Source organism: Rana temporaria, chromosome 3 (assembly GCF_905171775.1).
Source record: "Rana temporaria chromosome 3, aRanTem1.1, whole genome shotgun sequence".
NCBI lineage: Eukaryota > Metazoa > Chordata > Amphibia > Anura > Ranidae > Rana > Rana temporaria.
Window position 1 is genome coordinate 192,540,250 of NC_053491.1, and position 22,740 is coordinate 192,562,989.

At 42.2% G+C, this 22,740-nt stretch overlaps 1 protein-coding gene across 3 annotated transcripts in view; it reads right to left on the bottom strand.

Annotated features, from left to right (window-relative positions):
* Positions 1-22,740, bottom strand: part of MYRFL (myelin regulatory factor like) — a 180,448-nt gene that overhangs the window by 69,382 nt on the left and 88,326 nt on the right. For all 3 annotated transcript variants that reach the window (XM_040344013.1, XM_040344015.1, XM_040344016.1), the window contains 8 exons: positions 21,197-21,306; positions 20,296-20,477; positions 18,769-18,829; positions 18,531-18,610; positions 9,394-9,465; positions 4,305-4,363; positions 2,803-2,958; positions 2,031-2,096 (listed from right to left, as the gene is read on the bottom strand). In XM_040344013.1, coding sequence (XP_040199947.1) covers positions 2,031-2,096; positions 2,803-2,958; positions 4,305-4,363; positions 9,394-9,465; positions 18,531-18,610; positions 18,769-18,829; positions 20,296-20,477; positions 21,197-21,306 — 786 coding nt within the window. The remainder of the gene's footprint in view (positions 1-2,030; positions 2,097-2,802; positions 2,959-4,304; positions 4,364-9,393; positions 9,466-18,530; positions 18,611-18,768; positions 18,830-20,295; positions 20,478-21,196; positions 21,307-22,740) is intronic.

The following is a 22,740-nucleotide window of genomic DNA, read 5'->3' on the forward strand; positions in this document are numbered from 1 at the left end:
TAGTTTTTAACTGTGGATCGTCGATCGATTCTTAACAGTTGCTCATTCCTTAGAGCTTTTAAGGTGACGGCTGGTAATATTGAGGCGAATGGCTTTAAACCCCAAATGGTTTCTGCAGAGTATCTCAGATTAGCCATAATCGCAGAAAATGCTGGGGGAGGTGATATCGTTCGTGCAGGTAAACCGTCTCTCCCCGTTTGATCCAGAGGAAGGCGAAAAAAACGCTAGCCGTGCAATGCCAATCTGCCACGACAAGGGAAAAAAAATTCCTTCCTGACCCCTCAAAGGCGATCGGGAGAGCCCTGGATCAAGCGCTAAAAACGACTGGGGGTGCGGGGGATAAAGAAGCAGGTCGGTTCTCCACTATGTTGGGCCGCAGCCGCGGCTTTTCCTAAAAAGAACGGCCACAGACTGTCCCAGGGGAAGTAGGTGGGACCTTACCTTGATGATGCCTGCGGGAGGAAAGAGGGGGGCCAAAAGAGGAAACAGGGGCACTTACCTGGTCCGATGCGGGGGGGGTGGGGGCCCTGCCTGTCTGGTGCTAGGAGCCACACGTCCTACTCCTAGGATCATGCGCCGATTACTACTAGCACCAGTTCTAGCCCTTGGGGTGGGAGCAGACTCGGCTGTTACTGGGTGCAATAAAGATGGTCCGTCGTTTCCAGAGGTATAGGCCGAGGGGCACTGCAGGAAAGCTACCAGGTGGTCCAGGGGTCGAATCCCCGGGAAAAACTGGACTCAGGGCATTCGGGGGGAGGACCTGGTTGCTGGAGCAGCGGCCAGGTGCAGCAAGATGGCCGCCGCTCCAGAGACCAGGCCGAAGCTGGGGACTTTCCTGGAGGATGCTGCGGGTGAACTGGTATCGGCTACGGCGGCGATTCGGTGGTCCGAGCAGCTCCGATGGAGGAGGAGGGCTGGATCCTTAATGTTGGGGGTAGAGGTAGCGGGGATCCCACGAGGCTAGGACCGGAGGGGGGTGCCCGGCGGCGGCGGGTGACGGCCTTAGCGTCGGCGTCGGTGATCGATCGCGGCGGGGGATCGGCGTCGGTGATCGATCGCGGCGGGGGATCGTGGCCATGAGCAGAGGACCAGGGGGAGAGGGGGACCAGGGGGGGGAGAGCCGGAGAGAGCGGGGGGAGAAGCCGGGGGAGAGCAGATGTTGCAGCCCTGGATGTCAGCATGTCAGCCTGTCAGGAGCACGCATGTACGCACGTCCTCCTCTCTGCAGGTATCTCTCTCTCTCTCTCACTCTCACTCTCTCTCTATGGCAGCACAAAACCTAAATACCCCTTCCTAAATACACTACTGCCCCAACAAATTTAAATGTACCTACAAGGAAAGAAAGATTGTTTGCAATTTCTTAAACGATTTAAACATGGACAGAAAACTTTTCATGTTAGTGATAGAAAAGAATTTAAGGGGCAACTCCACTTTCGTGGGGAGAAAAAATGAGCAAATAATAAAAAATCATAATATAGCGTACACAATTGCGACTCATATTGGTCATATTTTAATTGAATATTAATAACATTTACCTTTCCATTTCAATCTGCAGCACTGTCATTTTCTGTAAAATGCAATATGGCTACCTGGAGGCATTCTGTACACAGATGGTGTACAGAACGCCCCCTGAAAAATATAATTTCCTGCTTGTGTGATTGGCTCACTGATTTTCCCAGAAGTCTGCACTATGAGTCATTATTTTTGGCATCCCCTGCAAAATATTTCTATTTTGGTAAGTTACCATCAAAGGGAAATCACATTTAATGGGATGAACCTTTCCAAATTCCTCAATAGAGCCCTGCAGTTGCAGCAGCTGACTGAAAATTATAAAAACACTCCCATACGGATTGACGGATTGACTTTGTACATGGACAGAAATAGATATGTCTTCAGGATAACAAAAGGTAGGAATCTAAAACAAAGTTTGTTAAAATCCCTGCAATGTACATAGATCAACCAGAGGGGAATTTTTGGTTTATTTTTTCTCAACAAAAGTACTCGAGTGAACACATGATTTATGGCCTTACCTGTCCCAGTGGCCTTCTTTACATTGGCTGGATGAACAGAATGTTTTGAAGTAGGTGTGGCAAGCTCTGCAGATTGAAAATGGCAGTTTAGACCATGATGTTCTATAGCACTTCATGTTGAAACATAACAAATCCACAAAAGATTTGAAGTTTTTTGTTATTAGATCTATTCCTTCTGACCTTCCATCAGCTAAATAATTCCGTAAATTTTGTACACAAGAAACATGTTGGATTTATACACTAAACACTCTAGCCCTCATAGGTTTAAACTAACAGCTAGAAATACATTTTTTTTTCCGACAAAATGCAGTATTATAGTATGTGTTATTTATATATCCTTTATATATATTTACCACTTATTATGGCTATTTCTTTAGACCTCATTTTATATAGTACTTATGATTATTATCATTAGTATTATATTTTACCAGTTTTTATGCAAACTATTTACATTTTATAATTTTTATAACATGACAAAATGCCATAACACTTTCATAAGCCTCTAATACTTATATATAATACTTATAATATAAAAGTTTCAAAATTAGTATCTATTTGTGTGGATGCAATTTTTTTTAAATGTGTCAATATGTTTGGAAGTATATCTTCCCAGTGAGGCCTCTTCTAGCAATATCATGTTTTTATTACCTTTATTTAATGATGTTATGCAGTAGTAGAACCAATGGGACCCCCTTCTTGGGTTACCCTATACAAAATTTGGTATGCCTTCCTTAAAGGTAAATAGAACTAATAAAATAAACTGTGCACTTACTTTTTTCTACAGTTCGTACTGCCTCATAGTTGATATCTCTCAGTCTGGATGGTTGAATGGAACAGCAGTACTCTTGGTTACATGGTAGGAGGTCACAAAAATTGATTTCCGTTGCACCAACAGGCATAGACGTTGTCGTAGATGTTTGCCTTGAAGCTGTACAATAAAAATAATCATCCGTTTTCAACCTCACTGGTGACACTAACTATCTAAGCAGTCCTTCAGTGCCACCTACAACTCTTCTCATCTACTTCTTTCTGTAAGGCTCTGTCCACAGACTCCTCCTACTCTCTATCTACACCATCACCCTTGGTCAGCTAATAACTTTGCATGACTTAAAAACCATCTCTATGCTAAAGACACCCATATTGATTGCTCTACTTTTCAGTTCACACCCATCAGTCTCCTTGTGCATCACTAATTTACTGACATATTAGTATGCAGTATGCAATCTTTCAAAGACTGCACAAATAATATTCACAGAACTATTAGTCCTTCCCCTCTAATATGGTACTAGATTTAATCTTAGACTCTGACATCTCCTTCCAGCCCCACATCTAGACACTATACAAATCTTGCCACCTTCACCTCCAAAAAAAATTCCAAAATACACCCCATCTTAACCAATGACACCTCAAAGCTACTAATGTACTCACTTATGCTCTCATATACTACAACTCCCTCCTCACAGCCCCCCCTTTTCATTCTAACAGGAATGCTGCTGCCAAAATCATCCACCTTATCAACCACCCACAATCTGCCACACCTGTCTGCCAATCCTCTACCGGCTTCTGATCACCCAATTAATACATTTCAAATTATGAAATTCTTATAAAGCAATCCACAATCCCAACCTTGTCTCAGAATATCAACTGAACCACCCTCTTCACTGATTTCTGAAAGCTCATATCTTCAGGCTATCTTGCCTCCAGATAACAACTGAACTTGACCTTCTCGAACAACTTATTTCCACACAGTTATTACCTTTTGTATCACTTATTTTCCCTTTAGATTGCAAGCATGAGCAGGAACCTTGAATTATATTGGAACTGTATCATCTCCCCTTTGTAAAGTGCTGCACAAGCTGTTGGCTCAATGTAAATCCTGTATAATAATAGAATAGTAATGTACTACCCAGTAAGAATTGTATTCTAATAATTGAACTAACAATGAATCGGAGTTGTATCCTTAAAGGTTTACTTGAAAAGTTACTGAGAGAAAATGAAGGGCTTGGCTTAGTGAATCCTGACCTAGGTATGAGCTTAACTAACTTTAAGATAAATGCAGATATACAGTAAGTACATGGTTTAAAATGCATTTAGGGATGTTTTACAAAGGACATTATAAGAATCTTTTCATAAGTAGCAGCTTCCTATAGTCAATTCAGATAACGTTTGCATCTCACCTGCTAGTCCCTCCATTCTAAATTGAACAGAAAATAATATGAAATCACTTCTACAAACATGAATTATTGCATGATTACTTTTCAGATATGAGCATACCCATCATGGTTGTGTAAACTGGTGGTATCAAAGAGCTTGCAGCACTTGTGAAGTTATTCCTGTAGAAAAATAAAAATTATGGCAGCGCGGAAATGAAATATATAGTAAAAATGTACACATTATAGGGCCTATATTGAAAAAAACATTCACAACAGTTACACAACTTTCACAAAAAAATAACACATTTGTCCAATTGGATTGAATTGGAAAGCTAAGGGAATTTTCATTGTTTTAGACCCCTTTGGCTCCCATTTTTGAGAGACTCTGAGTATTATAAATATATGTAAATATACTGTATATGTAAAGTATATGTATTGCAGTTTACTAATTCTTAGATGAGGTGTCTGCGTTATATTTTTTTTTAGGCTTTTTACCCCTTTTTGTCACCTGTTGTTCTGGCCATTAAGTCTGATATTTTTCAACAAACCAAGCTGTCCAATAAAAGTGTCAATTATAGGGTTGAGACAAACCCATTAACACTCACAGGAATGCTTACCATGATCAGCTTTTAATTATGTAAACCTGTTGGCAGGTGCTTAACAAGGTTTAGCTTGTTTTCTGTGTTATGCCCATGTTTCCCCTGGCTGAGCTCATTTCCTCCTGTAAGCTGAGCCAGCCAGGTGACAAATGTTACGATGTTTGTATGTGTATCTGTGTCTTCAAGTTGACCCGTGTGTTGAGGTAGCCAGGCTGTAAGCGTTAATGTCTTTTCCACTATATTCAGCAGGATACTCCCCCTACAGGCCAGCTAACATAAAATGGGCTGCCTTAAAGCCCCTGGGTTGATCCATGGGGAAATACTATCAAAATGTAGCTGGATATTCTGCTGGAAGAATCACCCCTTTGGTGGTGATGGTGAGGGTGATAGGAGCCTTTTCAGGATTGCCTAAAAGGGAATTGCTTTCTGGACTTGCCTTCTGTATAAGGTATGTACACTCTATGTATGGTAGGAGAGCTCTGTACAGGGTTTTTGTTGAGACTGCTTTGTGAGACCTGTAATGTATTTAGCAACTACATCAGTAAAGAAACTTGTTTGATAACTTGTTTTGCCTGGCCTGTGGTCTCTCAAAGGGATGCATGCACAGCATATCTAAAAAACAGGGCTTGCAACACAACAAGGGGACTGAGCTAGAGGAAGATACAATACATAGGTCTAACACACAGACTATTATCCAGTATAAGGAAATGTGTTGTTGTTAAGGACTATAATGCTGTGTCATTGCTTTAAGCGGAGTTTCACCCAAAAGTGGAACTTCCGCTTATTTGTCTCCTCCACCACTCCGGTGCCACATTTGGCACCTTTCAGGTGGGAGGGGGGTAACGGGGACCTGTTTTTGACATGTCACCTTCCCCACTCTCGGACATGGTGCCGTGGTGCCATCTCTCGAAGTTTGGCCCCCTCCTCCTTCCTCGGGCACAGGGCCAATTAGAAAGTACAACGCGCTTCACGCATGTGCAGTATGGAACCAGCTGTGAAGCCGAAAAGGCTTACCAGGAATGATGGCGGTTGCAACCGTCAGCTGATTCGAAGATCGGCTGGGGTGCCAACATCGCAGGCTCCCTGGACAGGTAAGTGTCCATATATAAAAAGTCAGTGGGGAGACGGACCTCCGCTTTAAGGAAGCCTGGAGACAAGTGACTGGCAGGGGTGATGGTTCCTTTGGTAGGGGTTAAGTGTGTGGCACCTTCGTTAGTAGCTGGCTCCCCTCTATTTGGGATGGGACCTGCAGCACAGAGTGTGTAAAAAACTAGCCTGAAACCACGAAAGACAGTGTGCAGAGGGGCCTCTGGAGAAAAGAGCAGGCACAGGGGTTAGCGAGAGAAGTAGAGAGTGCGTTTCCTGTATCCCATAGCAACCTTGAGAAGTGTCACTAAGAGAGGTAATGTGTACTGCTGGAATGGTGCAACCCAATACAGGTACAGCAGTACCAGCTTCAAAATGCCACACACCTAGGAGTGGTATCATCTATGCCAGTGGTCTCCAAACTGCGGCCCGAGGGCCGGATGCGGCCCTTTGCTTGCCTTTATCCGGCCCTTGGGGCAGTATCCCTCCCACTGATACGAGACACTATTCTGACATCTGACACCAACAGTGGAGCACCATTTCTCCCACTGACACCACTAACAGGGCACTATTCCTCCCTATCATACCAACGATGGGGCCACTATTTCTCCCCTACTACCATATGTTTAGTTCCACTGATGCCAGGAAAATTTCCACCCACCGATGGTCAAAGTCCGGCCCTCCAAGAGTCTGAAGGACAATAAACCGGCCCTTTGTTTAGAATGTTTGGAGACCCTTGATCTATGCAAAGGAGTACTTAAAAGGTAACCTAATTTTTCCTGGGAAAAAATTGCAAATAAAACGAAAGTAATATAGCATATACAATTGCAACACAAGTCATATTGTAATTGAATGTTATTAAGTATTACCTTTCCTTTGCAATCTGCAGCTGCTGTAAAATGCAATGCTTTCAAGCCATACAACCAACTTAAAGTGGAAATAAACCCTCCTATCGTTTTCAGCCAAGGAAGCTGCCATCTTGGTCTCTTTTTAATCTTCAGATGCCATGACATGTGATCAGTTTTGACACCAGCCATTGGATGATTTGACAATTAGGTTGAGAGCACAACCAATGTTGTCAGCCGACTTAGTAGCACCGAAACGCAAAGTCCGCATCCGGAAAAAAAAGTCCGGCTGGTTCAACAACCAGCTGTCCCTACTGAAGCAAGAGCGCAGAAGGGCGGAAGCCGCCTGGAAAAGAAGCCCTTCAGAAGATCACCTCATCATCTAAAGGCAATAACAACACGATATCATAAAGAAATCTTCAAAGCCAAGAAACATCATTTTTCTATGACGATTAACAGCGCCATGAACCGCCCCCGAGAACTCTTCAAGATGGGCACCCAGACCATGAATCCGGGATGTCTTGAAGTCCCCAATTCAGACACCCAAGAGTTCTGTAATGAACTATCGGATTTCTTCATCGACAAAATCGAAAGAATCCGGGTAAGTATTCTGCAAAATAAAACCCCCCTCAGCCCCCTCTTCAATCAACTACAAAACACCAACAGAAACCTTCTACAATCAACTAAGTTCACTCTGGAACCCATCTCCATCGATACCACCAAAAATATCATTGGTGCGTTGCGGAACAGCACAGCACCCAATGACATCATTCCCACCAAGCTGCTGAAGGAATGCGCCGACATTCTGGCGCCTCCCATCACACAGCTTATAAATCAGTCATTTAAGGAAGGCATAGTGCCATCCCTGCTGAAAGAGGGCACAATCCAGCCCATCTTGAAAAAACCTAACTTGGATCCCAAGGACCCAACTCACCGCCGCCCCATAACAGGCCTAAATATTCTCTCCAAGATAATGGAGAAAATAGTGGTACAACAGCTGCAACAGCATCTGGATACCCACAATCTACTCGATCCATTTCAATCAGGTTTCCGTCCCGGACACGGGACAGAAACGGCCTTACTCAAAATATGGGACGATGCCCTCGAGGCCGCAGATGAGGGAGAATCCTGTCTCCTGGTCCGTGGGCCAGTTTCAGCATACATGTTCGGTCGTGTGTAGGCGCGAGCGGGCCGAATTCCAGCAAACATTTGCCCGCCGGGCCTTTTCCCAGCGGGCAAATATTCCTGGACGTGTTTTAAAACCGTCCGCTGGAATCCTGCCCGCTCGGACATGTACGGTCGTCAGTACAGACCTACCGTACATGTCCGAGCGCCCGCCGTCCCTCGCATGTGTCGAATGACTTCGACGCATGCGTGGAAGCCTTTAAATGGCAGGCCCGCCCACGTCGCCGCGTCATCGTAGTGTTTACGCGCGGACTTCTGTACGATGGTTAGTACAACCATCGTACAGAAGCCCTCTGGCAGGCATGTACGGTGAAAACGGTCCGACAGACCGGTTTCACCGTACATGTTTGCTCGCGAGTACCCGGCCTAAGAGTTATCTGAAACTCAACAGTTCCAAAACAGAACTTCTTATGTTTCACGCCAGCCGAAAGAGTCAACTGGCAACAACCTGGACACCGCCGCCCATTCTGGGCCAAAGCATCACCCCTAGCTCCAAAATCAAAAGTCTAGGAGTCATTTTTGACACCTTCATGACAATGGACGCACAAATAGGGTCAGTAGTCAGCGGATCGCACCATTTGTTGCGCCTACTACGCAGACTTATTCCATTTATCCCCAAAGAAGACGTAGCAGTCGTGGTGGGAACAATCGTGAATTCCAGACTGGACTATGCAAATGCCCTTTACCTCGGGCTCCCAAAGTACCAAATCGCTCGTCTGCAAGTCGTACAGAATACGGCCGCCAGACTGGTGACTGGGAAAAGGACATGGGAATCAATCTCACCTTCGCTGAGAACCCTTCACTGAACCCTTCACCCTTCACTGCCAGTAAAAGACAGAATTGTATTTAAAGCACTCTGCCTGACACATAAGTGCATCCATGGGAAGGCGCCGCAATATCTTTGCGACAAGATAGAACCTCACAATTCTAATCGCGTTCTGCGATCCACTGACCAAAATCTGGTCAAGGTTCCAAAAACCAAATACAAGTCCAAAGGAGAAAGAAGGTTTGCTTTTCAAGGTCCGAGACTATGGAACGCTTTACCAACCAGTGTTCGGTTGGAGGAAAACCACCTGACTTTCAGAAGACGGATTAAAACTCTGCTCTTTTGATGTCATGAGACATGAAACATCATGCGCCCAGAGGCGATTCAGTTCGCATGTGCCGCGCTATATACGTTTTTCATTCATTCATTCATTCAATGTGACAGTTAGCATTCCTGGCATGCCGGGAATGTAACTGTTTTTTGAAACTGTTAAATTTATGGATTTAGATCCGCTTTAAGAGAGTATATTATCCCTCTAAGGTCTTTAATCAGGGCCAGGACTTCTGGCACATAAAAAAATCTATGTCTGGGACCTTGCCAGGGAATCTGGCAAATTAAATCCTATGCCTGGGTGCTCCTATCAGCCACATTAGGCGTAAACTGAGAGGTGCCTCCAAACTACCAAAAAACAGACTCTTAAAATCATCTACACAGAGACATAATACATACTGTAATAGTGGTTCTTTTCCGGTGGCGTCTTCTTGCACATATAATATATACAATGTAGAAATGGTCATGGCACTAAAAAACAAACAAATCATGGTCACTGAAATAATCACATAAATAAGAATTAGTCTAATAAAACTCACACATTATTACAGAGTTCTGAAATATGTAGTTCAATAAACATAGCCAAGTATTTACTGCCTGTATAAGATTCCTGTAGGCCAAACACCTAGCAGTATACAAATACTGACTTTTTAGAAATGTCAGTAGTTGAATAGCATTCCTTTCATGGGCGCCAACATAGATTTGGGTGGTGAACAGAAGCAATAATGATAAATTATGGCACTGGAGGGAACCTGCTATGGATTGCAGAAAGGAGTTTTATATCTGATTTGTTGATGAGAGGTTTAATTTTAACTTATGCAGAGTAAAGCCAAAAGAAGCCAAAAAGCTCTTTAATAAAATGCAATCAGAATCAGAAGATTAATTTCTTATAACAAAATGCATATACGTGTCATCACTTCCATCACATATACAAAACAGGAGCCTTACTTTCAGCAAGATCATGGGAATAGAAAAATAAATTACTTCTTGATGCCCTAGTGCCTAGCTTGGCATCCAAGTTTAGATCACGAATACAACCTAAAATATTGAGCCTTATAAAAAACTTGCAAACAGCGGTTTCAAGCTTAGCCCTGATAAGGAACGGATATACAGAAAAATCTATGCAACCTTGCAAACAGCTGTTTCAGGCTTAGCCTTCATCATGAATAAACAGAAGAAACTATGCATTCTTTGAAATAGTGCTCAGGTCCAACAACACAGAACAGCCATTAAGGTTCCCGTGAGCCAAATCCCCTCTATTTTAGGCTGAACTCCAGGCAACCAGCTAAACAGTTGTAATACACATATGGGACCAGTTTTCCTGGCCAAATCTGAGACTTAACACAGCCCATCCAGACTTGACTTGTCTATTTATTACTGCAGTTACGCGTCTTAGTTTGGTCACCTCCTTGCCCCCAGTTTATGACAGAACAAAAGAAGGAGCAGAAGAAATTTAAATGAAAATGTCATCTAAACAGAGCCATGAAAGTAATTCCTCTATATCCTTATGGCCAAGTGGGCATTTAGAAGTAGCATAGATACAGCCTAAAATTACAGAGCCATGTGTTCCATCTTGAAGACAGCTTTTTGATCATCAGGTAAGGAAAACACAGTGCATGGAATCCAGCTTGGGGATTATCAGACCAGAAGTGCTAGAAACAAATTTATGGTGAGATGGACCAAAAAGTAGCTAATAAAATAAAGAAAAAGAATGCATTCACATCTACCCATTCAAAACATCCATATTTTGGGCTTTTTGTGGTGCAACATGCATTGGGCAGCCCATTGATTTTAACGGGCTGCCCTACATGTGACAAAGTAGCTCATGGAGCATTTTTCCATGTTCCAGTTGGTGCGTTTTTTTTTACTATGCGCTTGTCGTGCATTTTGCATGCAGCAAAATGTGCTTCCTTACGTTTGGGATGCCATTAACAATTAATGGCACCACAAGCAAGATGCACTCAAACGCAATAAAGTTACTTAACACACAAAAACCAAGATACCTATCTTACTTTGTAAAGAAACGGTTCTGAATGTACACTCACCCTCTATTTTGAACATTTACCGAAGGATAGAATCCACTGTATCTTATGAGCGATCTACACCTATCTTATACCACACATGATAAAATTCTCTATGTTACATGACAAATTGATAATAATGTGCAGGTCTCCACCTTTCAGGAATTTTAACCTCTTGCCGTCCACATAACGCACAAGTGCAGTGGCAAAAATGGAGGGCCTACACGGCACATATATGCATCCATGGGTGGCATAGCTTTCGGTGCTGAAAGTGCGCATACTGCACACTCCCAATGCAGCAACCAAACTGTCAAACACAGCTAATGATCAGGAGTCAGCGAGATTGGTTCCCAATTATGTTACCACTATGACAGTCAATCACAGAGGCTACATGATTACTGATGCTTCTCGTCCTTGGGTGTACAGACCCGATTAAAAGGAAATCAGGGATAGACTCACCGGGAGGGGGTCAATGGACCATGTAGCTTTACATGTCAGGTATAAATAAACAAACTTATGGAGATACAACTGCTTTTGAATTTTTTTATGTATACATAATTCTTTATTGGTCCACATAAGTCCATTATAGACAGGTATCTTGGCCATGTATGGCTTCAAAGTATCACATAAAGAGGTAAATTGCAAAGGAGTGGGCAGTATTCACATTGCCGTACAATATCTCTGTATACTTCAGTATCCAGGTGATGTTTACATCCCTACATTTCATGTATGTTTTGCATGTGTAACCTGTGGTTAAAATTTGGTATTTTACTGCCCATTAGGGATGTATAGAACGGTTCGCCGGCGAATAGTTTGCGGCGATTTTCGCTTGTTCGCTTTCGCCGGCGAACATATGCGATGTTTGACCCACCTCCTATTAATTAACATTGAGCAAACTTTGACCCTCTACCTCACAGTCGGCAGACACATTCCAGCCAATCAGCAGCATACCCTCCCTCCCTGACCCTCCCACCTCTAGGGCAGCATCCATTTTAGATTCATTCTGAACCTGCATTCTTAGTGAGAGGAGGGACAGTGTTGCTGCTGATGATTTTATAGGGAAAGCGATATCTAGGCCAGTGTACTCCAGTCCTGAAAGACTCATCTGATCTCTGCTGTTAGAACAGCACCCCAAACAGCCCTTGTTAAGGCTAATCAATCAGTCTGCTTTTTTTTCTCTGTAATCTGTACTGCGTGGTTTACAGAGAGAGACAGAGAGAGAGAGAGAGAGAAAGAGAGAGAGAGTGTATTTTTTTGGAGTTGGGCAGGCTAGTCAGTCAATGTTACAGTGTGTAGAGGATATATATACATCCCAGGAGTTGTACATATATTTATACACTGTATCGTTTAGTTAGATTAGAGGTGCAGGGTGCTGTGTAATATAAAGGGGTGCAGGGTGCTATGTAAAGGGGCCCAGAGCTGTGGGGTGCTGTGTAATGTAAGGGGCCCAGTGGTGCAAGCTGCTGTGTAATATAAAGGGGTCCAGTGGTGCTGGGTGCTATGTAGAGGGGCCCAGAGCTGTGGGGTTCTGTGTAATGTAAGGGGCCCAGTGGTGCAAGCTGCTGTGTAATATAAAGGGGTCCAGTGGTGCTGGGTGCTATGTAGAGGGGCCCAGAGCTGTGGGGTGCTGTGTAATGTAAGGGGCCCAGTGGTGCAAGCTGCTGTGTAATATAAAGGGGACCAGTGGTGCAAGCTGCTTTGTAATATAAAGGGGTCCAGTGGTGCTGGGTGCTATGTAGAGGGGCCAAGAGCTGTGGGGTGCTGTGTAATGTAAGGGGCCCAGGCTCACAGTGTAAATTGTGCCCACCTGCCAGTGCCACATCTCATCTATATTGTGTTGGCACAGTTGATAAGATATACAAACAAAATTCACTGCAATACTAAATAGTAGTCTTTTGTCTGCCAGGGTGTCTTTGCCTCACAGGGTAAACTGTGCCCACCTGCCTGCCAGTGCCACATCTCATCTATATTGTGTTGGCACAGTAGATAAGATATAAAAACAAAATTCACTGCAATACTAAATAGTAGTCTTTTGTCTGCCAGGGTGTCTTTGCCTCACAGGGTAAACTGTGCCCACCTGCCAGTGCCACATCTCATCTATATTGTGTTGGCACACCCCAGATGATACGGTCGTTGCTTCATTGTGAACAGACCAAAAGCGATCGGCTGGATAATTTTGCATAGAAAAAACATTAATTTTCTTTGTGATCATCTAAGGAGATCATTAAAGCCTACTAGGCCAACAATGGGCCCACACTGCAGAATCATTGTTTTCTGGGTCACTTAACTGTCACTGAACTACCTCAGCACGACCATAGGATTTGAAAACCCCCCATCGCCTGCAATCTCCCAAACGTGCGCACGAGCACAGTCATCACTACACCAAGATTGACGCATAGAGGAATAAAATTGTGTAAGTTACAGACAGGGTTAGGGTTACAGATAGGGTTAGGGTTACAGACAGGGTTAGGGTTACAGACAGGGTTAGGGTTACAGACAGGGTTAGGGTTACAGACAGGGTAAGGGTTACAGACAGGGTTAGGGTTACAGACTGTAACCCTAACCCTAACCCTATCCTGTAACCCTAACCCTATCTGTAACCCTAACCCTATCTGTAACCCTAACCCTTACACTACCTGATCGATACAACATCATACCTGATGTTTTAAAGCACGTTATTCCAAACAATTTAGGAATGTTAGGTGATTTATGCCCTTTAAGGATTAAAAATGGACTCTGCGACAACTACGTAATTTTCCATGGGAGTTTTGCCATGGATCCCCCTCCGCCATGCCTCAGTCCAGGTGTTAGTCCCCTTGAAATAACTTTTCCATCACTATTGTGGCCAGAAAGAGTCCCTGTGGCTTTTAAAATTCGCCTGCCCATTGAAGTCTATGGCGGTTCGCCGGGTTCGCCCGTTCGCGATCATTTGCGGAAGTTTGCATTCGCCGTTCGCGAACGTAAAATTTTAGGTTCGCGACATGCAGTGTTGTAACTAACGCGTTTAAATAAACGCTGTTAGGTAACGATGGGCCTCCTGAGGGTAATGAGTAATCTATCAGATTACTTTTGCCCTCTCGGCAACGCCGTTCCCATTACTGGGTGGCGTTACCGAAATCGGGTGGCTGGGAGTGTACGGAGTGACGTCTCGACGCGGCCGCGTTAGCTGGTTGGACGGTGAGTGACTCACAACAACGTCACGGGAGGAGGCAGAGTCTGCCCGGCGAATGGCGATACTTCACCGTGAGATGGGAGTGGGCCCGCCGGATGCCTAAAACGGATGGAACAGCGGCATTGGAGCCCGCCGAGGACTCGGAGATCATCAACATGACAGTCGGGGATGGAGAGGCACACAGGTACGCCCGCACAGTACACGGGACGGGACACACAGACCCAGGAGGTGTACAATTGTGTACTGTGTACAATTATTAATATCATCATCATCACACTCCACCTGCCCAGGCAGCAATACTGTACAATATAGATTCAGTGTGCACTGCAGCAGTGTCACTCACACTGCACACTGAATCTATATTGTACAGTATTGCTGGGCAGGTGGAGTGTGATGATGATATTAATAATTGTACACAGTACGAAATGTTCTAAAATACTGTATATAGTGGTTTTATTCTTCAATCAGTTAATATAAACATCTTTGATATTAAAGATGTTATAGAACGTAATTGCATTGCAGAATATAAAAAAAAATCTCAGTTACTTTGCCGAGTAACTAGTTACTAACTCAATTACTTTTTCGGACAAGTAACTTGTAACTAACTAATTACTTTTTTAAAGGAAGATGAGCATCACTGGCGACATCACTACTGCCCATATGTAACATAGAAAGCACATATCAGATATATTTTCTATTTTGTTGTCATATTATTATGATGGTTTAGTAAATTGATAGGACACAGACTGTTCATTATTGTTGGTTGTTTGTATGTTTAAAAAAGGTGATGCTTCTGCGATTGGCTTCCCTGCAATTATAGAGGCATGGTTCAAGGATATAAATGGGAAATAACAATACCAGGATATACATTATACAGGAATGACAGCATAGGGGAGAGGGAAGGTGCATAATGCCAACATTAATTCAAGAAACAAATGAAGTGCTCAAAATCCTCTGGGTCTGCTTTCCAACCAGAGAGAAATCTTCCCTTAGTATACAGACCCCCAGGACAGACTGAAGATTTTGATAACTTGTTAATTGACAAGATAACTCAAATGGCAATGAAGGGAGAGGTTTTGATTATGGGTGACTTCAACATACCGGACATTAACTGGAATTATCAAACTGTTATTACAAACAGGAGCAGGGATGTAATGCAAGCACTGAATGGGGATTCTCTAAAATAGTTAGAAAAAAGCCCAACCCGAAGTGATCATATTTTAGACCAAGTACTGACAAAAGGGGATTGACTGTCTGATGTTGAGGTGAAAGAGAATTTGGGTTCTAGTGATCACCAATGTCTATGGTTTGATATTAACCACTTCCTTACTATGCACTTAAACCCCTTCCTGACCAGAGGACTTTTTGCGATTCGGCACTGCGTCGCTTTAACTGACAATTGCGCGGTCGTGCGACGTGGCTCCCAAACAAAATTAACGTCCTTTTTTCCCCACAAATAGAGCTTTCTTTTGGTGGTATTTGATCACCTCTGCGGTTTTTATTTTTTGCGCTATAAACAAAAATAGAGCGACAATTTTGAAAAAAAATAAAATATTTTTACTTTGTTGCTATAATAAATAGCTCAATTTTTTTTTTTACGTTTTTTTTTTTATCCTCAGTCTAGGCCGATACGTATTCTACATATTTTTAGTAAAAAAAAAAAAAATCGCAATAAGCGACTGGTTTGCGCAAAAGTTATAGCGCCTACAAAATAAGGGACAGAATTATTATTATTTTTTTTTTTTTTTTTTTACTAGAAATGGCGGCGATCTGCGATTTTTATTGGGACTGCGACGTTATGGCGGACACATCGGACACTTTTGACACATTTTTGGCGCCATTCACATTTATACTGCAATCAGTGCTATAAATATGCACTAATTACTGTATAAATTTTTTTTTTTACTAGAAATGGCGGCGATCTGCGATTTTTATTGGGACTGCGACGTTATGGCGGACACATCGGACACTTTTGACACATTTTTGGCGCCATTCACATTTATACTGCAATCAGTGCTATAAATATGCACTAATTACTGTATAAATGTTTTTTTTTTACTAGAAATGGCGGCGATCTGCGATTTTTATTGGGACTGCGACGTTATGGCGGACACATCGGACACTTTTGACACATTTTTGGCGCCATTCACATTTATACTGCAATCAGTGCTATAAATATGCACTAATTACTGTATAAATGTGACTGGCAGGGAAGGGGTTAACACTAGGGGGTGAGGAAGGGGTTAAATGTGTACCCTAATTAGTGTTCTAACTGTGGGGGAGGGGGGGTGACTGGGGGGGTGACCGATCTGTGTCTCTATGTACAAGAGACACAGATCCGTCTCCTCTCTCCCCTGACAGCACCGCTGTCTGCGAGAGCCGGGAATGAGAGATGATCTCATATGTAAACATATGAGATCGTCTCTCATTGGCCGCACAGATCGCCTAGGAAACGGCCGCTCCGATTGGCCGTTCACGGCGATCTGTGACTGGCTGTGTCCAAGGGACACGGCCAGCACAGCAGTTCCCCGCTGCGCGCTCAGGAGCGCGCGCGGGGAACGTGTAAAGGAGAGGCCGTAAAAACACGGCCTGTTAGAAATTGGGAGCCGCGCTGAGGCCGTACAAAGTCGTACGGCCGTCAGCAAGTGGTTAAAACAAGAACAGAAAAATCATATACAAAAACAAGTTTCAGGCCCCGTACACACGACCGAACATGTCTGCTGAAACTGGTCCGCGGACCAGTTTCAGCAGACATGTTCGGTCATGTGTACGGCCGACCAGACAGGTTTCCAGCGGACATTTGTCCAGCCGACCGTTTTCCAGCGGACAAATGTTTCTTAGCATGCTAAGAAACATGTCCGCTGGAAGCCTGTCCGTCGGACATGTTCGGTTGTCTGTACAGACTCACCGTACATGTCCGATCGGCCGCCATCCCTCGCATGCGTCAAAGTGATTCGACGCATGTGTGGAAGCATTGACCTTCCAGGGCCGCGCACGTCGCTGCGTAATCGTCGCGGCGACGGCGCGGTCACGTTACCGCGTATCGTGTACGCATGGATTTCTGTCTGATGGTGTGTACAACCATCAGACAGAAATCTCCGGGCGGACATGTCCACTGAAAACGGTCCGGCGGACCGATTTCAGCGGACAGTCCGTCCGTGTGTACGAGGCCTAAGATTTCAAAAAGACAGATTATGTTGAAATGGGGAAATTCCTAAAAAAATAATTGAAAGGTTGGAGTAAAACGACAGCAGCAAGCAAACTGTGGGCACTGTTAAAGTCTACCATTCTGGAGGCAACTAGATTATATGTCAGGCAAGTTCGTAAAATAAACGTAAGAATAAACCAATGTGTTTCACTAGAGACATACTTAGGATAGTAAAGTAAAAAAGAAGATTCAAGTAAACAGGAGGTGTAGCTGACAGAGAAGAGTATAAAAATAGACTAAAGGAGGCCAAACTCATTATCTGTGGTGCCAAAGCACAGTAAGTGATGGAAATTTCTAAATCTATTAAGAAAGGAGATACAACCTTTTTTAGGTACATTAGTGATAGAAGGAAAAAATACAATGGGATCACTAAAAAGAAAACTGGGCACAAAATTTATGTTAAGGGAAACCTGGATGTGGTAAACCATTTAGAGTTGAAAATATATTTATTGGTATTTTAACAAATGAAACAAACAACATGAGGTGTCACAATCCAAGAAAAGTCATAAGTGCGCTGGGGTAAGAGTCAGCCCGTGGTAAACCATTTAAACAATCACTTCTGTTCCGTCTTCTCAGAAATAAATTGAACTAACAATAACAAGTTGGGGAACAATATTGATTCTGATAATGACGGTTCATTTTTAGGATTTCTGGAGACAGAGGTAGCAAAGGAACTGGCTCGGTTTAAGCTTAATAAAGCGATGGGCCTTGGCGGTATTTATCCTAAAGTTCTAAGATAACTTTGAGGTATAGTTTTTGGACTATTAACAGATCTTTTTATTCAATCTCTTCTAACGGGAGAAGTTTGCCATGACTGGCAGACAGCTAATATTGTACCTATCCACAAGAAGGGCAGCAAGGTGCAAACTGGCAATTACAGGCCAATGAGTTTAACATCAGTTGTAGTCAAATTAATGGAATAATTTCTAAAAAGAAGGATCATTGATGCCTTGAACAATCATTAGATGATCTGAATTTAATGAAAGTGAAATTCCTTCCAAGGAACCATTTTGTACGTGATTTTAAAAGTAATACATTATAAGTGATATACGGTATGTATAATAAAAGTTGTGGATATTTATTGTGCCTTTTAGTCATATCTCCAATTTGGGGACATTTTGTTTTAAGTACTTACCAAAGTATCATGACAGAGATCAGTGCAATTACTGTAGCCTGGAATATTCTTCTGGAGCATTGTTGTTGTGTTGTGGGAATCTGCAAAAGTCAAGAAAGTGAAACAATAAATATTGTGTACTGTACTCTTCAAAAAAAATTGCATAATGAGCATTGCAGAAACATTTTCTTGTCTAACATATGTTCACAAAGCTACAAAATTTGATTTCCTTTAACATCTTTGTTTTTTTTCTACTAACCTTTTTTACTTTTACAGTTAATGGTCTCTTTTGCAGTGGTACGTGACTAACTTTGCTGTATCTGTAAAAACAAAATCAAATTGTTGAAACTGTTAGTGTATTGATCAAACAGGAAGGATAGCTTCATGTATCCTATATGCACAGAAATGGTGACCTGTGTAGAAATTGCAATACATTGCACAAGCACACTTTTCACACGCTTTAAGGAATCCTGACCCCTGACATGCCACATTTGGCATGTCCTTTTTCACTGTTCCCAACCTTACTGTGCCCATTGCCAGCTTATTGTGCCCATTGCCACCTCACTGTGCCCAACCATACTGTGCCCATTGCCAGCTTACTGTGCCCATTGCCACCTCACTGTGCCCAACCTCAGTGTGTCCATTGCAGCATTCCTCTATTTAGACTGCTCCGTGCAATATTTCCCTCATGTTTATTATGCTGAGAATGGCTGAGAAACCCTTTAGCACCCACTGCATAAACAGAAGCAGAATACAGCAACCAATGACATGATAATTTACTGGCAACCAGAATATACTAAGGGTCTTTCTTTGAGTTTTCATACCTAAAGAGCAATTGTCAAAGTTGAGGTCCCCACAAATAACATCAAAGGCCACCAGCTCAGTGGTGTTCAGTGTTCCGCCAATCACAGACGTCTTTTCATCCTCGGACAAGAGAACGTCCATGATAGGCGGAACACGGAACACTGAACAAAGTGTCTGCTGGGAAACGGAGTCCGAGAATGAGAGGACCTCTGTGAACGGGACCAGGAGGAAGCCGCGATATTTAAACAATGGACGTCGCCCGCAGTCTAAGAAGATTTTCAGGTACACTGACTCGAGTATAAGCCGAGGGGTGTATTTTCAGCCCTAAAAAAGGGCTGAAAAACTTGGCTTATACTCGAGTATATACGGTACTACATTATTGTTTTGTAGCTTTTGTGAACTATCCATGAAGGATGTATGAGGAAGGAATGAAGGAGGAGCACGGATTAGGTGAAATAGTAGCATATCTGGAGAAGTTATTATTTCAAGTGTTGCATGACCCACAGTTTTTTTTATGGTCAAAATATCTATTGAGAGTTTAATATTTTTATAAGGGAATAAGTAAGTATTTATCACATAAGAGAAAATTTAGATGTTGGACTTAAATTTGGAGATTTGCATTCGATTTTTGCACCAACTTTTTCGGGGGTGTATGACTTTGGAAGAGCTGCATTACTTATAGTTCCATGGCATCTGTCCAACAAATACCAGCAGCTGGGGAACTGGGAATTAAGTTAATGTCTCAGCCTGAGCACTAAGAAATCTATACTAATATCATCCATTAGCTAACTCATAGTTCTCTATAATTTTACATCTGGTCTACTCTAAATTAACAGGTTGTTGGAGATCCAAGTGATTATAGTCAGGCATTAAATGTTAAAAATTATATAATAAAGACAGTTTTATTTAAACAGGTTTGGGAAAGGTGAATACCACCATGTAAATATAAAATATATGTCTTTTTCCATTATATCATAGTAACCTTTTAGTATTCTCTACCCTTGAAGAAGGCCTCTCACTGGCAGTTTGTCTTAGGCTGCTAATACGTTTTAGTTTGGCAAGCTTCTGGTTCCATATTTCAAGTTCCTCAATTCTCATTTCAAGGTTATTTGTGAGTTTGCAGAGCTGTTTTACTGCTCCTACATTTTCCATAAAAATCTGGTCCTGAAAGAGAAAGCCATCCTATTATTTTTATGATTATTTACAGTATGGGGAATAATTTTGTTTACAATGCAAACATACAGCAACATTTATTTAGGCAGTGCAATGACAAATCTGTGGTTACTAATCAGTAATTTGTTCCCCTTAAATTACTGCAGTAAACTGAATTTAGATCATTAACTTGTAGGTAATTATGTCTTACCTTAGGGAATGAAAATAGCATACCAAAACTGTTAGAATTCACACCTCCTGTAACCTATGGGCATGCAGACTAGCTCACTGGCTAAATTTACAGAAATCCACACTAAAGATTCAACTCACTTAAAATAACCATTATTGGCCATAATGACAATTATTTGCAGCAATGTGGACTAAATAAAATGGAAAATAGCAGTCACATAGTTAAAAACATCATTGTGGCAAATAACGCCTATTTTATGGTAAGTGAATAAGACCACTTTTTCGGAATATAATTTTTTGCATATTCATTTCTGGATCATGTTACCTAAACTAAGCAAGTCAACAAGTTGCAAATAAATCGACCTAATGGTACTTATAGGGTAGTTTGAGTGTCATTGATAACCCAGTGTTTACTAGGAAAACGTATTTGTTTTTAATCTGGTGATTACAGTTTAGTGTATCCAATTCAAATGATGGGAATAAGTGCAACTATGTAAGTACCTTTCCTTCTGCAGTAAAACTATACAAATACATAGAATTACCTTATCTACCATCAAGAAGTTTTCAATTGTTTCTCCATTTTCACATTTGATGTTGCCAGTTTCTTTAACAGCATGTGGTAAAACATTCCTAATTTCTTGAGCAATTATACCTGAAATATAGAAATATGGTAGAATTGGTGTTACCCATATGGTTGGGACATGCTATTATATAGCTTGATAAATAATGTATTTTAAAACTACTAGACCAGTTTTAAAACACTTGGCTAAACTACAAGGGCAATTTTAGTCCAGGGCTATTAAGTGATTTAACCACTTGCTGGTAGTCACCTCACTAATTTCAACTGCAGATTAAGTGATTGCAAACTTTTTTCAGTGGCATGGGATTAAAATCACCACGGTAGTTTAGCCAATTGACATCCAGCAGTAGTATGTCGGGCATATAGCTTACAAACAGAAAAAAAGAACTGAACTGTTGCTACTACAAAGATAAATGCACATTGTACAATCATCAATCACCAAAAAAAACTTTAGGTTAGAGAATGATAGTTGGACTGTACATTATTTATCCTTACTGCACCAGGATCCATCTCTCCACTTGGAAAATTTTGTAAAAAATTGGTTCATACTTTGCTGGGGGTTTTCTTGCCTTCCTCTGGATCAACTGTGTTTTTTTTCTTTTATTGGTTGAACTAGAAAAACTTGTGTCTTTTTTCATCACAGGTTGAGCACCTATAATGTACACGTAGGCTTTTAGCAGAGTTTAGGAGCTGCAGCATTTAGGTGAGGTTAAACCTCCCTCTCATGAAAGCTGAAGAATTGCATTCAGGATAGGAACGTTTTGAACGCAACCCTAGCCTGCCCTGCTTTGTAGGCCACTAAACATGCAAAGATGCCTGATGTTATGGCAAGCAAAGGTACCTGAGGGCAGTTAGGCTGTGTTTGAATGTCCTACCACCCATTAGTGACTTTTTTAAAATATCCAGGGCTCTCTTATAAGTATATTATCTCATACTAGAAAATATAGTAATTCATTCATGTATTCTTGATATATCACCATGGCAACTACTAAGGCTTCCCTTTTAAAACAAACTGGATGATCCTCTGCACTTCTGAAACCTTTCTAATTTGTAAAATTTTCTAGATATTAGACAAAATTTGGGAATATAGGCAAATTTTGATTTTGATTTTGATGTAGGATTTGATGTAGGATTTGTATTGCACCGAATGCGCTCTCATAGGAGCGCATCTAGGCGCACATGTCTTTGGAGTGTAGGAGGAAACCAGAGTATCTGGAGGAAACTCACGCAGACACATGCAAACTCCAGGCAGATGGTGTCGGGGTCAGGATCCGAACCAGTGACCCTTTTTCTGCCAGGTGAGGGAGCTAACCACTATACCACTGTGCTGCCCTGTATCCATTTTTGTTATTGCAGATACCAAAATTCTGCTACCAGCACCAAAACCTCATTCCATCTGTAAAGTATGGTGGAGTGAAATAGTGTTGTGGCCTAAATGGTACACAAAACATAGAGCATTCTTTGAATGGGCAAGAGGGAAGGGGGGTGGCTGCAGCTCTTGTCACA